We start from the raw sequence: 17251 nt of genomic DNA, 5'->3' as shown, positions 1-17251 counted from the left end.
GAAGAGGGCTTTGACAACAGGAGGGAAGAGGGCCCTGCTCGGAGGAGCTTACAATCTAGTAGGAAGGGGAGACCGACAGATTACAGGAGGTGCAAGCAAGTGGGTGGTGGCTAGATAAGATGTAATCAAGCAAGGAGTCGGTGAAGCAGCTAGTTCATGCAGTGGAAGGGTATGCTTTGATGAATAGGTGAGTTTTCAGTGCCCGTTTGAATCTTTGCAAGGTCGGGGAGAGTCTAATGGAGCGAGAGAGTGCGTTCCACTGAAGGGGTGCAGCACGGGCAAAGTCCTGTACTCTAGCATGGGAAGCAGTGATCAGGGTGGAGGAGAGACGACATCTTATCACGGACATCTGTGTGAGATCTCATTTATGTGGCAGAAAAAGAGGGTTCCTGTCTCCAGGAATAATGATCATCACAAGGCTATGTAACTGCATTGGTGCCTGTGCTTTAGCCGAGGGGAAATTATGAGTTAGGCAACCTGAACTTAACTGGATCTCCACCTGATAGCATCCAGGGCAGTGTGTGGTATCTGCATATCACCAGGGCAGTGCCGCAGGTGCCTGGGAGAGGGCGGTGTGTGAGGGGGGCCCATCCGAACAAAGGCCACATAGGGATCTACAAAAGGCATACGAGCACAACTGGCAAAAAAAAACAAAAATACACACTCACCAGGGCTGCAAAGTATTCCGTCTCAGTCTCCTTTCCTCCCTCGGAGCGGATCACTTCAGTTACAGCAGCCAACACAGCACAGATCTACGCAGGCGGAAAAATGATTAGACAGAACCTTATTTTATATCTCCACAATCAATAAATGAAATTGGGTATTTGTTTCCTAGCACGGCGCCATAGGGAAATCGCATCGCATTTTATTTTTTAAATTAAATTTTTTATATGGCCATTGTACCCCACTATATCGCATGGCATCGCATGTCCCGCAAAATCGCATGCGATTTTATAGGGTGTGCGATGCCATGACATTAGCTATACAATGATATGATTGTATAAGCCAAAAATAGGTTTAACGCACCCCTCTCCCACTATCCACGCCCCCCGAAGCATGGCGAGCGCAGCGAGCCCCGCGTGGGGCTGCGGAACGCATCCTCCGACTTTTTTTTTTATATAGTGTGTCGAGCGCAGCGAGCCACACAGCCCGAAGCGTGGTGAGCGCAGCAAGCCCCATGAGGGGACGCAAATTACTTTACATGTATTCCGCATTCGCTTGCCACGCTTCGGGCTCACTATATAAAATCAACTCCACGCCGACGTGGATAGTGGGGTAATGAAGAATTCGGAGGACGCGTTCTGCCGCCGCTCGCCACACTTCGGGGTGGCGTGGATAGTGGGGGGTGCGTTAAACCTATTTTTGCCACATACAATCATATTATTGTACACCTAATGTCATGGCATAGCACCCCAGAAAATCGCATGCGATTTTGCGGGAGGTGCGATGCCATGCGATGAGATGGCCCTGGGGACATAAGAGCAGTGAATAAATTAACACAAAAAAAAAATTTGCATCGCATGCAATTTGCGGGAGGTGCGATGCGATCGCCTGGGGACATAAAAGCAGTGAATAAATTAACTTACAAAATCACATTGCATCTGATCACATCACATGCCACTAAAATGGCATGCGATGTGTTTTTTTATCGCAGAATAGACCTCTACGCAATTAACGTAGTGGGCGCCGTGCTAGGAAACAAGTACCTGGAATTGTATTACAAAAAGCACTGAGACATCCTTCTGACTTAACCGAAGCCTAGAGTATAATATGACAATGGCCAATTCAGGACTTAAAATACACCAGATGACAAAGAAGACACACATAACACGTGTGTACACTCTATGGACCAGATTCTCTAAGCTTCAAAAGAGATAAAAAGGAGTGTGATAAACAGCCAGCCAATCAGCTCCTGCCTGACATTTTTCAAACACAGTCTGTGACATGGCAGGTAGAAGCTGATTGGCTGGCTGTTTATCACTCTCCATTTTATCAATTTTGAAGCTATGGCTGGTGCCTACAGCTTCTCATCTCAGCCACACACTGGTCACAGACTCATTCCCGCACCTGACCGCATCTATGATCCCAGGATTGCTGCAGGCTGGGTTTGTTTCCCTCTCTCATGAAGCAGAACATAAAAACCAACCACCACAAGTCAGGTCAGGACTTGACAAACAACAGTCCTCAGGATGACTTATGCTGGGTACACGTTGAACAGTGTGGGTACCCAGCAATGACACTATACAACGTGCTGCATGTACACACTGCAGCCGATGACAGTATCATTTAAAATTCCCTGGGACGACGCACTGAGCATGCAGTACGCACAATACCATATAAGTCTTAGCCTGAGAACGTTTCATTAAGTCTCTATCTCAGCAGTAAAAACAAGACACTATGAGAACGCAGGCTGGTGATTGGCTGCTCATTGCCTTCAAAAATGGCATAATTTTAGAGTCCTTTTATTATTTTTAAATTACTACATGACAGCAAAAAACAACAGCGGGTAAGAAAATATAAAGCACAAAGTGGTAGATTTATTAAGCTTGGTGAAGTGATAAAGAGGCTGGTTTTTATCACCGGCCAATCAGCTCCTAACTGTGAAGTTACAGCCTGGGTTTGAAAAATCACAGGAAGGAGCCGATTGGCCGGTGATAGAAACCAGACACTTTATCACTTCACCGAACTTAATAAATCTACACCAAAGTTCTAAAGAGGATCAGACAAGAGAGATCCAGACAAAGTGATAACATGTAGTAACATTTTACAGATTTTTAACAGAACAACAAATAACCAGTGAGACCGTGACCTAATAGCTATCAATAACAATAAATAAAATCTAAAACACAGGTAGGGTCTGATAAAGACAAAGGGGAAGTATAGTAGGAAGCAGGGAAGGAAAATACGGGAAGGATGGCTGAGAGAGAATGAAAGTATCACAAGGGAGCTCCTGGCACAGAGGAGGAGTGGAAAGTGAACCAAGGATTCCATACCTGCTGGTAAGTGGGCAGAGTATTGTTTAAAAGGGAAGTAATATTCATATGAGAAAATTTACCGTAACGTATTAGAAAAAGAGCATGGTTTGACAATTCTTTTTTTTAAATCTAGGAGCCAGACACATAAAGTGACTCTTTCCTACATGCTCGTTGCCAGGGGTTGCATGCTCGATGCCACAGGGGATGTTCCCCTCCTCACCATTACCATGTGTGCTAATATGGGCAGAGAAGTGGACAAACCACCCGCTGTATTTGAGCAGGCCCGCAGCTATTTCAAATGTTGCGCAGGGCTCGCAAGCTAATTGGTCCAACAGCCAATCAGGAGCTACAACTGCCACTCATGATTGGCTGCCGAACCGTGAGCTCTAATTGTCTCATGAGCCGGCTCGAGTTTTGAAAAAACCTGCTCCGATACAGCCGGGTGGGTTGTCCACCACTCTGCCCGGCTGTTGCCCTTACCGCAAGCGCACCACTCTGCCCAGCCACAAGCAGGATCTGCTTTTGGTTGTCAGGAAGCAGAAATCTGGTGCCAGGGCGACCTGACGCCGGGATTTGTCGAGCCCTGAACTAGTGTATTACAATGCTTGGCTATTAGGAACACATGTTACAATAAACTGAGCCTTAGTGGACGTATAACACTCAACAACTTTGTACTCAAACTAGGTTATAACAGTTTGATTTTAATACAAAACCAAAATCTATACGTCAATAAAATCTATGCATTGCTACATGAACAAAGTGATAAACAGGAGAACTTGTTCCAAATAAAATAAATACATTTAAAAACATCATTAAGTTCTTAAAAATGACAGACAAAGCAGGGTACCTCCTTGTGGGCGGCAGAGTTGGACTCCCAGTATCTCTGCACTTTGCCAAACGTGAGGTTAGTGCAGTCAGACAGGCCGCTGAGGAACGTCCCGCCAGACTTCTGAGTGGTGGCCATATCCGCATCATCTTCCATGACATCATCAGGTTTCTTCTGCACGGACAGCGGCCCTGACTGAAGGTCATTGTGGAGCTTTAGCGCATCCACCGTCAAGTCGCTTTTACCTGTAACACGCAAGAAAGCTGAATATTACTTTCTGAAAAGGACTTCTATCAAGACAAGCAGCCTAGAAACTAAACTATTCTCCCTCCAGCTGGGTCAGGCTTGTTTTGGGGCACCTGGGAAGGGGCTGCACCTGCTTTGCGGACCCTGGGAAACAGTGATGTGCAGTGAGGAATGGCTGGGGAGGCACTGGCTGGTATCAGAGCCTGATTTACACACCATATATGAGCATTATACAAAGATGCAGTAGAATATACTGCTGGTAATTTGGTGTGTTTCAATCAGAGATGTACAGATAAGTTAGGAAGGAGAGGCACTGCCTAAAAGCTCATACACATTGGTCGACTGAGCATGCAAAGCCACTCAAAACAGCAGGGTTGAGCAGCTTTCAGCTCAAAGCCGCCCAGCGTATATGCCCCGGGATGAGCGGTGCTGCATGCCCCCGCAGCATCGCCGGGAAAGCCGTTCAACTGCTGGTAATACCAGCAGATGAGCAGCTTTGAGGACAGCTTTGCATGCAAAGCCGTCCTCACATCTCTGCTGGAAAGGGGCTGTGCTCTTGGGGCACCTGGGAACAGGATGTGCTTGTTTTAGGGCACCCCCGGGGAGGTGATCTCAAAGTTTGATAAGCTGGCACCTACTCGTGGGTGGAAGTGTCTTTACTTGTGCAGCCCCAACAACACATATCTTACAGTCATCCTGACAACCTGCCAGATATAGGCAGCCGCCAAAACATCCGGCAACACTCACACCTTCCAGCTATTTCCCTGCATGTGTAACATAACCCAGGGGCTCACACTCAACACACCCACCATGTGACCATAGATCACTTGCATCTGTCCACCAACCACCTCTGCTACACCTATCTTTAGCCATCACAATGCCACCTGCATAACCCTGCTGTGCCCACCATCCGCCTCTGCAGCACCTGGCATCAGCAATTATCACTGCCCATGTACCACCCAGCACTATATGACTTAAGTACATCTGCAATGCCCTGCTGGTGTCCACCACCCACTTCTGCTACACCTGGCATCAGTCATTATCACTTACCATTTACCGGCCAGCATTATAAGACCCAATGCCACCTGCATAACCCTGCTGGTGCCCACCATCCACCTCTGCTGCACCTGGCATCAGTGATCATCATTTCAAATGTACCAACCAGCACTATATGACCCAATGCTACCTGCATAACCCTGCTGGGGCCCACCATCCACCTCTGCTGCACCTGGCATCAGTCATTATCACTGCCCATGCATCACCCAGCACTACATGACCAAGGACACCAGAAATACCCTGCTGGTGCCCATCACTCACCATTGCTACACCTGGCATCTGCCATTATCAGTGCTTATGTACCACCCAGCACTATATGACCCAAGAACACCTGCAATGCCCTGCTGGTGCCCACCATCCACTTCTGCTATACCTGGCATCAGTCGTTATCACTGTCCATGTACCACCCAGCACTATATGACCTAAGGACACCTGCAATGCCCTGCTGATGCCCACCACCCACCTCTGCTACTACACCTGGCATCAGCCTTTATCACTGCCCCCAGTACAGGTGTCTCCCCCATGTCATGTGTGCAATGTGTAACAGTAAGGGGTCACTACACAGCAATAACCAACCCCCAGAGACCAGTCACTGGCTCTCACCCGATGGGCGGCTGAAGAAGCGGCTTCGAGCGGCCTCCCGGTGCCGCCGCGCATCGGGGTTACTCTCACTGCTTTTCCCCTTCTTCCATCGCTTCACTTTGCTGGCGACACCGGAGCGCAGCTTTCCTGTCTTCCCCATGATTACAGCTGTGGCAGGGACACGCTGTATCCACGTGTGGCCTGTCCTGCACCCACTTCCGCCCCCAGCCAGCTGGTGCCCACTCTATGGTGAGGAGTCAGGACTGTGTGCGCGGCTGCACCGCCCTCTGCTGGTCTGAGCGGTATTGCAGAAAAGAGTCAGCCTAGTTCAGGGATGGCCATCGTTGCCTTTGCCATAGATGGTTGCCATCGATAGCAAAAGTGCAACAGGCCATCGATGGTGTATAATTATGCAATGGATGACCATCGATATTTTTACATATCGATGGTCATCTATTTGCGTTGAAAGATTGGCCTGTGGGCCAATCAAAATATGGGGACGGGGCTTCGCAGGTGTTGGGGCGGGGCTATGCTCCGTGTCCCGGCCCCTTAATGAAAACATAAAAATGGGTACTTGTTTCCTAGCAGGGCGCCCAGTTTTCTTACGTACGCTACCGTAGCAAAATCGCATTGCATTGCATCTCATGGGCCATTATAGTGCCATGCCATGCCATGCGATGCAATGCGATTTCTTAATGTAATTTATTCTCTGCTCTGTTGTCTCTAGGGGATTGCATTTCATTGCACCTCCTGAAAAATTGCATGAGATTTTATAGGGTGCGATGCCATGCCATTAGCTATACACTTGTATGGCATACAATGAGGTTTTATTGACCCCCCCCCACTATCCACGCCACCCCGAAGCGTGGCGAGCGCAGCGAGGCCCGCGAGGGGTGGGGGAACGCGTCCTATCCCTTATCAATCCCCCACTATCCACGTCGGCGTGGAGTTGATTTTATATAGTGTGGCGAGCGCAGCGAGCCCCGCAAGGGGACGCGGAATACATGTAAAGTCCCCCACTTGTTGTGCGTGAATAGACACTGCGCTCAGCATCTCTTCTTGCAGGCAGAGGGGCTGGGAGGTACAGGGGTCCCGCACCACTACCCAGAAATGTTGGGAGGTATACGTGCAGTTTGTTTTGTGTTTTTAGTAGACCCCTGTCCCTAGGCTTGTTTGAAGCATAAGAATGCAATGTTCTATCGAGCAGCGCTACGCCATTACATTCTGTGTGGGAAATAAGGCTGTGGAGACGTTGGCCATGATCCAGAAAGAGCATTGCCGCCAATTGGAAGCTGCATCATGACAGCGCGCAAAGCCACACCAGCTTCGTATTGAACAACTACCTGGCCCGGAACGGCATTGCAAAGCTTCCCCAGCCCCCCTACAGTTCTGGCACTGGCAGACTTTTTCCTGTTTCCCCGAGTGAAGACAGCCCTCAAAGGACACCGCCATGTGACCGTAGCAGAGGTCTAAGCGCCTTTGACGCGCTGCTTGAAGGGCGTTCCGGATCTTACCGGTAAAGACATTTGGCCTGATTCAGACTCTGATGCTGATCTCCGAAAATTGCTCCTGGTTGTAGCTTAGCACGTCCTTGGTAAACCACAACCCACTCTGAATCGGGCACCACAACCCACTCTGAATCGGGCCCATTGACAACATCTACGGACGGAGGGGGCAATTACAACATGATTGGTCCGAATTTACTACTCCGGGTGATTGTGGGGGTTCGCACATGAACAAACCATCTGGGCGCACGCCTTCGGCAAGTTTCACACAAACATGGGCAGAATTTCATTCTAACGGGGCGGCGGCTTTACTGAACGTTGGCCGGGCGCTCAGGTCTGAATTACCCCCACAGTTTGAAGGTCAGTTTTTAATGATGGTTTGTATATCATTGCAGGTTCATCCCATGGGAAGCTCCTCAGCAGGATCCCAAACCCAAGGAGGAAGAAGAGGGCACTCTGGGGACAGAGAGAAGCCTTTGCACAGGAGACGGAACCTGAGGCGGCTATCAGGTCACCATCCCAACAGTAACAAGCAACCATCTGTGCATATTCATAACAACACAGAGGAAAGTTTAGAGAGTGGACATTAGGTGGCCTCCAGCACCATATCTCAGCCCACGTCTGCCTCCAGCACCATATCTCAGCCCACGTCTGCCTCCAGCACCATATCTCAGCCCACGTCTGCCTCCAGCACCATATCTCAGCCCACGTCTGCCTCTAGCACCATATCTCAGCCCACGTCTGCCTCCAGCACCATATCTCAGCCCACGTCTGCCTCTAGCACCATATCTCAGCCCACGTCTGCCTCTAGCACCATATCTCAGCCCACGTCGGCCTCTAGCACCATATCTAAGCCCACCTCGGCCTCCAGCACCATATCTCAGCCCACGTCTGCCTCCAGCACCATATCTCAGCCCACGTCTGCCTCCAGCACCATATCTCAGCCCACGTCTGCCTCCAGCACCATATCTCAGCCCACGTCTGCCTCTAGCACCATATCTCAGCCCACGTCTGCCTCTAGCACCATATCTCAGCCCACGTCGGCCTCTAGCACCATATCTCAGCCCACGTCGGCCTCTAGCACTATATCTCAGCTCACGTCTGCCTCTAGCACCATATCTCAGCCCACGTCGGCCTCTAGCACCATATCTCAGCCCACGTCGGCCTCTAGCACAATATCTCAGCTCACGTCTGCCTCTAGCACCATATCTCAGCCCACGTCGGCCTCTAGCACCATAATTCAGCTCACGTCGGCCTCTAGCACCATATCTCAGCCCACGTCGGCCTCTAGCACCATATCTCAGCCCACGTTTGCCTCCAGCACCATATCTCAGCCCACGTCTGCCTCAGCACCATATCTCAGCCCACGTCTGCCTCTAGCACCATATCTCAGCCCACGTCGGCCTCTAGCACCATATCTCAGCCCACGTCGGCCTCTAGCACTATATCTCAGCTCACGTCTGCCTCTAGCACCATATCTCAGCCCACGTCGGCCTCTAGCACCATATCTCAGCTCACGTCGGCCTCTAGCACCATATCTCAGCCCACGTCTGCCTCTAGCACCATATCTCAGCCCACGTCTGCCTCAGCACCATATCTCAGCCCACGTCTGCCTCCAGCACCATATCTCAGCCCACGTCTGCCTCCAGCACCATATCTCAACCCACGTCGGCCTCCAGCACCATATCTCAGCCCACGTCTGCCTCCAGCACCATATCTCAGCCCACGTCTGCTTTTAGCACCATATCTCAGCCCACGTCTGCCTCCAGCACCATATCTCAGCCCACGTCTGCCTCTAGCACCATATCTCAGCCCACGTCTGCCTCTAGCACCATATCTCAGCCCACATCTGCCTCTAGCACCATATCTCAGCTCACATCAGCCTCCAGCACCATATCTAAGCCCACAGCTGCCTCCAGCACCATATCTCAGCCCACGTCTGCCTCAGCACCATATCTCAGCCCATGTCTGCCTCTAGCACCATATCTAAGCCCACGTCTGCCTCCAGCACCATATCTCAGTCCAGGTCTGCCTCGAGCACCATATCTCAGTCCAGGTCTGCCTCCAGCAGCATATCTCAGCCCACGTCTGCTTCCAGCCCATATCTCAGCCCACGTCTACCTCCAGCACCATATCTCAGCCCACGTCTGCTTACAGCACCATATCAAAGCCCACGTCTGCCTCCAGCACCATATCTCAGCCCACGTCTGCTTCCAGCACCATATCTCAGCCCACGTCTGACTCCAGCACCATATCTCAGCCCAGATCTGCCTCTAGCACCATATCTCAGCCCACATCTGCCTCTAGCACCATATCTCAGCCCCCATCTGCCTCTAGCACCATATCTCAGCCCACATCTGCCTCTAGCGCCATATCTCAGCCCACATCTGCCTCTAGCACCATATCTCAGCTCACATCGGCCTCTATCACCATATCTAAGCCCACCTCTGCCTCCAGCACCATATCTCAGCCCACGTCTGCCTCAGCACCATATCTCTGCCCACGTCTGCCTCCAGCACCATATCTAAGCCCACATCTGCCTCCAGCACCATATCTCAGCCCACGTCTGCCTCCAGCACCATATCTCAGCCCACATTTGCCTCTAGCACCATGGGTGAGATTTAATAGGATGAGATATTCAGAAAGTGAGAGATTTGGGAAGAAATCTCCAGTTTTTTTAAAGCGGCAATCATTTACACTTCAAAATCAAACTGGTTTTTACAGTGTAAATGATTGCCGCTTTAAAAAAACTGGAGATTTCTTACCAAATCTCTCACTTTTTGAATCTCTCATCCTATTAAATCTCACCCAGTATCTCAGCCCGCATCGGCCACCAGCATTATATCTCAGCCCACGTCTGTCTCCAGCACCATATCTCAGCCCCACGTCTGCCTCCAGCACCATATCTCAGCCCACGTCTGCCTCTACCACTATGTCTCGGCACACATCTGCCTCTAGCACTATGTCTTGGCACACATCTGCCTCTAGCACCATGTCTAGGCCCACATCGGCCTCTAGCAATATATATAAGCCCACATCTGCCTCTAGCACCATATCTCGGCCCACATCTGCCTCAAGCACCATGTATCGGCCCACATCGGCCTCTAGCACCATATCTCGGCCCACATCAGCCTCTAGCACCATGTATCGGCCCAAATCAGCCTCTAGCACCATGTATCGGCCCACATCGGCCTCTAGCACCGTATCTCAGCCCACATCTGCCACTAGCACCATGTCTCAGCCCACATTGGCCTCTAGCACCATATCTCAGCCCACGTCTGCCTCTAGCACCATATCTCAGCCCACGTCTGCCTCTAGCACCATATCTCAGCCCACGTCTGCCTCTAGCACCATATCTCAGCCCACATCTGCCTCTAGCACCATATCTCAGCCCACATCGGCCTCTAGCACCATATCTCAGCCCACATCTGCCTCTAGCACCATATCTCAGCCCACATCTGCCTCTAGCACCATATCTCAGCCCACATCAGCCTCTAGCACCATATCTCAGCCCACATTGGCCTCTAGCACCATATCTCAGCCCACATCGGAGTCTAGCACCATATCTCAGCCCACATCTGCCTCTAGCACCATATCTCAGCCCACATCGGCCTCTAGCACCATATCTCAGCCCACATCGGCCTCTAGCACTATATCTCAGCCCACATCTGCCACTAGCACCAGCGACCTGGGTGATGTCACATGGGAGCGGGGAGGTGCACCATCGGGGGATGGGGGAGGAGGCAGTGCATGTAGCTGATGCTGCCCAGCAACTCAGCAACCCAGGTCCGACCCGAGTAAAACGCTTCTTTTAACCAAAGTCAGAATGCCAGGATGCTGGACTCGGGTATTTCCTTTTGGCACTTTTTCACAGCACAGAGACCTGAAATGACCCTGCAACAACCCAGGGCAGTATTTGTGCGGTGTTAAAGGGGTATAAAAGGACAGCGCAGGTTTCCACTTGCAGCTCCCTGAACCCAGGGCTCGGATTATGCCTTCAGGGTCCCGGGTCACTTTAGACAGGGGGACCCGCTCCCACTTGTCATTACTGCCCACACCGGCATGGGAGAATATTACACTGTCAAAACACAGAGCAAAGGCAGTAGAAACTTGGTCAATGGGTAACTTCAGGGGAGAGATTAATATATATATATATATATATATATACAGTCCAAACTCCGGCACTCCCCAATCTGCTGCTGTCGTTCCTTACCCTGGTGCCTTCCTTGGGAATAAATTCCCTATGTAAACGATTGTAGGCAAATAAGGCGTCACTCAGGGATTTGGTGCAAAAGATCAAGACGGCAATTTATTCTTCCGACATGTTTCGAGCACACAGGCTCGTCCTCAGGGAACAAATGCTTGTACAAACCAAACGTGCTAAATACCCTACAAAGATCCCACCCCAACAATTAATTAAGAGGCATACTCACCTGCGTCCACAAGTGTGTTGTCTTCCGCGTTGGTCCGTTCAGTAGCCCAGGGGTTGCGAGTGACGTCATCACAGGCGCCAACCCACGGCGGCGCCTTGCGTACTCTGTCACAAGCAATCTCCTCCCAGCGTCTGACTGACGTCGGCGGCTTGACGCTGCACTCCCTGGACCACAGGTGTTGCCATGGCGATATATAAACAACTGAAAAAAACGAAAATACATCAAGTCGACACCGGAGATTTCTTTAGCTATTCAGATGCTGAGATTGATGTGATCTTGCGAGCGGTGTCAACCCAGGCACAGACGGTGGCTGTCGACAATGATGATTTATTTAAGGACTGGTACTTCTTGAAAAAACGCGAAGTGGATTACACTATGCATGCGTCCACATTAGCTGGGTATTATAAAGACAAACAAATACCCCGTGGGTTCAGGATTCGGAACTCACCAACGATAGGTAGACAGAACATGGCCTTTTGTAAAAAATGGGTAAGCATTCTCAATAAATGCTCAATGGATTTGGTGTTGCTAGTAGTGGATGAGTCGACAAAAGAACTGACGACAGCAAGAAATAAATTATCTGCATTTGAGACCTTGCATAAAAACACCCTAGCAAGCGACACACAAGTCGACTGGCCAGCAAAACTTGAAAAACAAGTGGAGCAGTATCGCAAAGATTTGATACGATTCAAGAGAGAGAAGCGACGCAAGGTACAGGTCGATTATGAACAAAATCGAGTTTACCAATGGCTGAGTACAACAGGGCCCCAAGTGAATCAACCCAGATCAGCAAAATATCAGAGGCAGCGATACCGCTTCACTGACTATGAAGGTACTAGTACTTCAGCTAGTGAAGCAGAGGCCCCCATGCAATCACCCACTGACAATATCCACCCTTTAGGGGAAGGTCTACCTGCCACCGGCAGAAAACCGCCAAAAGGAAGAGGACGAGGCGCGGTGGGCAGGCCGAGAGGGAAAGGAGGTCGCAAGGGGGGCGACCGATAAAAGATTTGGTCTTTAATATTTCCGGAGTAACCCTTGATGAAACAGAGGTGCAGGTTTTATCTAAGGGACTTACCTTCGTACCATGTGCACCTATGGACAAGTTTCAATGGAAAATTGACTGTTACCGTTTTGGACGATCCCTTCGATTAAAAGAGTACTTTGATGGACACCCCAAAGATATTGAAACCAGTGACATACCAGCTCAATTGAAAAGACTCCAACCAAGGTCCACTTTTGATCCTCCTTCGAGAAACCCATCTATAAAATCGTTTACAAGAATGATGGAATACACAGGTAACCAACAGATCATGCAACAAAAAGCCTTTAACAACTTAACCCGTCCAGAAAAAGACGCTTTGAAAAAATTAAAGGGACGGACAAATATTATAATCCGTAAGGCGGATAAGGGTGGGTCTGTTGTGGTACAAGACCTGTCCAAATATGTTGCAGAATGTCTAAGACAGCTTGAAAATAGCCTGGTGTATGAAGTACTAGCACATGACCCTAGTGCAATGTACAAGAAGGAGTTGGATGATGTGTTGAAATTGGCAGTCACTAATGGAGATATAACATCTAAATTGAGCATAGCTCTGAGTAATAACTATCCAGAGACGCCTATGTTCAACACATTACCTAAAGTCCACAAGAGCTTGGAGAGCCCCCCTGGCAGACCGATTATATCTGCCAGGGGGTCACTCTACCAACCTGTGTCGACCTTCCTTGATGCCTATTTAAATCCTTGTATTCAGCAGACTAGATCTTATTTAAAGGATACCAACATGTTGATTGATAGACTTAAGGAGTTGGGGACATTGCCGCCTGATACCATTATGTGTTGTGCTGATGTGGTGAGCCTATATACTTGCATACCCCATTGTGAAGGCATTGAGGCAGTAAAAGAGTTATTGGAAACTAGCACTGCATATGCTGGTCCACCCATTCCTTTGTTTCTGGAATTGTTGACCTTGGTACTTAATCGAAATTATTTTTATTTTAATGGTGTTGTGTACCGCCAGAGGCTTGGGTGTGCGATGGGGTCCAATGTGGCCCCATCGTACGCTAATGCCTTCATGACCAAGGTTGACCACTCATTGTTTTTTGATGCACCTTATGCCAACAAGGTATTGTTGTATTTGAGATTTATTGATGATCTCCTGATCTTGTGGACAGGCACTGAGGTTGAACTGGTTGAGATTTTTGATGCTCATAATAATACCAATGGCCCGGTAAAATTCACCTATGTAACTAGTAAAGAGACCATTAATTTCCTTGATGTGAAGATACGAGTGACAGATCAAAAGATCTCCACATCTATCCACATCAAGGAGACAGATCGCAATACAATTCTCAGGCATGAAAGCAATCATCCCCTGGCCCTGAGAAAAGGTCTCCCCTACTCTCAAATGTTGAGAGTGGGGAGAATTACCAGTGACCCCATTCAAAAACAAAAAGATCTGGACCTCATGCAACAAAAGTTCCTTGAAAGGGGATATAAAAAGAAGGATCTCCTAGCAGCCAAGGACAGGGTACTTAGGAACCCTAGTATGGCAGCACTTGCAGCATCATCCAACAACACAGATATTTCTAAGCGTATGCCATGGGTGACGCAGTATGCAAATGGCAGTGCTGAGGTCACCAAGCAAGTTAAAAGACAATGGCCATTAATCAATACAGATAAAGAATTGAAAAGCCTCAAAAACACAAGAATTATGCCGGCCTATAAACGTGGCAAAAACCTAGGTGATATGCTGGTAAAAGTAGATATAACTGGGCTCATGAAAGAAGAGACACCCACACACTTCCTGTCTAGGCCTGCAGGCTGTTACAGATGTGTTGGGTGCACAACATGCAGATCAATGTTGCCAGGAAAATCTGTGAGTCACCCCCACACAGGACGCCAATATGCCATCAGGTACCCCCTTACTTGCACCAGTCGCTATGTGGTCTACATTCTGTCTTGTCCATGTGGTCTTTACTACGTGGGCAAGACAGAATGCCAGTTCAAGGAGCGCATGGCGAATCATAGAACTGCCATACGCCATGCATTAAGTTCAGGCACTAGTGATCAACCCGTGGCCAGACACTGTGTGCAAAAGGGGCACAGTATAGCAAGTATCAGATCTAAAATAATTGATCACATACCAGTCTCAGCCAGAGGAGGCAATAGAGGCAAACGCCTCTTACAAGCAGAAGCTAGATGGATTTTTGTATTAGACACCATTTCTCCTAGGGGATTAAATGAGCAGATGGGATTGCATCACTTTTTGTGATGTAAAACCCATAGTGTTCTGACCATCGCTTGTTGTTTATACATCTAAGTACAGGGAATTTAATTATAATAATAATTGACATAAATAATAACATAAAATCTGACGTAGATCAGTTTATTAAAATAAGTGATTTTTTATGGTTAAAAGATCCCACCTTTTATGGTGGTGAGTTGAAACTTGTTTATCCCTCTATGAACATGCTGACCTTGTTTTTAAATGTATTGTGACACTTTTTTTATATCACTATTTAATATGCATATTTAATTGCTCTTCTTATAATGTATTTTCGTTTTTTTCAGTTGTTTATATATCGCCATGGCAACACCTGTGGTCCAGGGAGTGCAGCGTCAAGCCGCCGACGTCAGTCAGACGCTGGGAGGAGATTGCTTGTGACAGAGTACGCAAGGCGCCGCCGTGGGTTGGCGCCTGTGATGACGTCACTCGCAACCCCCGGGCTACTGAACGGACCAACGCGGAAGACAACACACTTGTGGACGCAGGTGAGTATGCCTCTTAATTAATTGTTGGGGTGGGATCTTTGTAGGGTATTTAGCACGTTTGGTTTGTACAAGCATTTGTTCCCTGAGGACGAGCCTGTGTGCTCGAAACATGTCGGAAGAATAAATTGCCGTCTTGATCTTTTGCACCAAATCCCTGAGTGACGCCTTATTTGCCTACAATCGTTTATATATATATATATATATATATATATATATATATACCACATGTAAAGCCTGTGTTTGTCCCTCTGTACATTACTCTGTAGGAGACCTCACAGGCTCAGCACTGACTCTGATAAAAAAAAAAAACCTCCCATGATGAGGCTGCTGCTGCTTCCCTACATGGACCTGAGAAACATGTGATGAGCTCCACCAATCAGAGCTCAGCACAAGCCTCTCAGCCACTGACCTCTTGTGCAGTCTCATGGGAATTCGTCAACTCCCAGTAATGCACTGCACAATTGTGCAGTCAGTGTGCCTTGGCTCCCGATGCTCAGCACCATTAATCATTGTTACATGGGCAGATATGTGAAACTGCAGCACTACCCCACTGCCATGCACAAAACCTTTAGCTTTTTTTGAAAAATACATGCCGACCAGAGGGGGTCCAAGATAGAGGGGGGGGCCCAGGGGTACTGACCTCCCTGAGCCCCCTCTTAATCCAGAAAATAGCAGCAGGGTTTTTGAGCGTTAGGGACAGGTGTGCTGTGATGTTTACAGATAGCTGCCCTCTGGTAGAGGGATGCCGCCCTCAATACAAGGTGCACAAAGGAAAAGAACCAGTAGGCGCCTTCTGTACGCTTAAAACAATTTATTTACCAAATATCACAAGAAACCATAAAAACATATGTATAAATAAACAATAAAACAATGATGCATGCATGCACAATAACCACAATTATTTTAAAAAGCCATTCAGATGCAAGTGCATAAGGTTTGTAAATATAGTTACCAGTTCCTTTTTAGGACAAGTGGGGCGTTGAGGTTGGCAAGTGTATCCAACAGATCACACTCACTTAGTGAAAGAAAAAATCCTTTCCAGCAAGCCTTAGGTAAAGTCCTTTCCTTAAATGGTGATATTTTTATATAAAGGTCAGTCTTTTATTTGGCAACGCAACCTCCTGTGACCATCTGACATGTAAATTGCTCAGTGTGTTATTTATTAGGTCACAGTACCTTTTGTGAGGTTTTCCACACTTGCTTTGTCCGGCCAGTGGATCTGACTGCAGCCGGACTGCACGATACTCCAAAGGGTGAGCAGCAGGTGACAGCCGCTCTTGGGTGCGCTGCTGTCAGGCGCACAAGCCACCGTGTGTGGTTACTGCCGGATGAAACTCCGTTTGCCGGCTAAATGTGTCAGCTGCAGGAATCGGGTTGCCGCGGGTTGGTTCAAGCCGATATGGCAGATGTTTCCTCTCGGTCCAATGCTGTCAGTGTTCCCCGCCGGTCCTCAGCTGTCAACACTTCTGAATAGCTCCTCACAAGACGCATTTCGCCGCGCTCAGGCGGCTTTTTCAATTTTAGGAATTAATCCAGCCCTCTTAATCCAGCCCTGCATGAGCCCCTGCATTAGTCTTATACCTCTAAGGTAGTATATTAGGCTTCAGGTGGGCTGCAAGTGCCAGCAGGCTCTGTATGCCAGGATATGTTGGCACTTGTGGTTCTACATGCACCAGCATATCCTGGCAGACATTTAAACTGGGCATAACAGTGCTTTTCTTTCCAAGGCAGCATGGACGGTGTAATGGTTAGCATTACTGCCTCACAGCACCATGGCCCTAACTGTGTGGAGTTTGTATATTCTCCCCATACTTGCGTGGGTTTCCTTCGGGTACTCCGGTTTCCTCCCACAA

General features: G+C 48.7%; 1 protein-coding gene across 1 annotated transcript in view; it reads right to left on the bottom strand.

Moving 5' to 3' along the window:
• The window catches only part of RRP12 (ribosomal RNA processing 12 homolog), a 36219-nt gene extending 30271 nt beyond the window's left edge, over positions 1 to 5948 (bottom strand). The window contains exons 1-3 of the mRNA XM_083149608.1: positions 5707 to 5948; positions 3823 to 4046; positions 669 to 752 (exon numbers count right to left, since the gene is read on the bottom strand). Coding sequence (XP_083005734.1) covers positions 669 to 752; positions 3823 to 4046; positions 5707 to 5845 — 447 coding nt within the window. The 5' untranslated portion in view covers positions 5846 to 5948. The remainder of the gene's footprint in view (positions 1 to 668; positions 753 to 3822; positions 4047 to 5706) is intronic.
• Between the last annotated feature and the right edge of the window lie 11303 nt (positions 5949 to 17251).

The sequence above is a fragment of the Crinia signifera genome, chromosome 6, assembly GCF_055691185.1.
Source record: "Crinia signifera chromosome 6, ASM5569118v1, whole genome shotgun sequence".
Lineage (NCBI taxonomy): Eukaryota > Metazoa > Chordata > Amphibia > Anura > Myobatrachidae > Crinia > Crinia signifera.
Note: the sequence above shows the minus strand (reverse complement) of the source record. Positions and strands in the feature narration are given on the sequence as shown.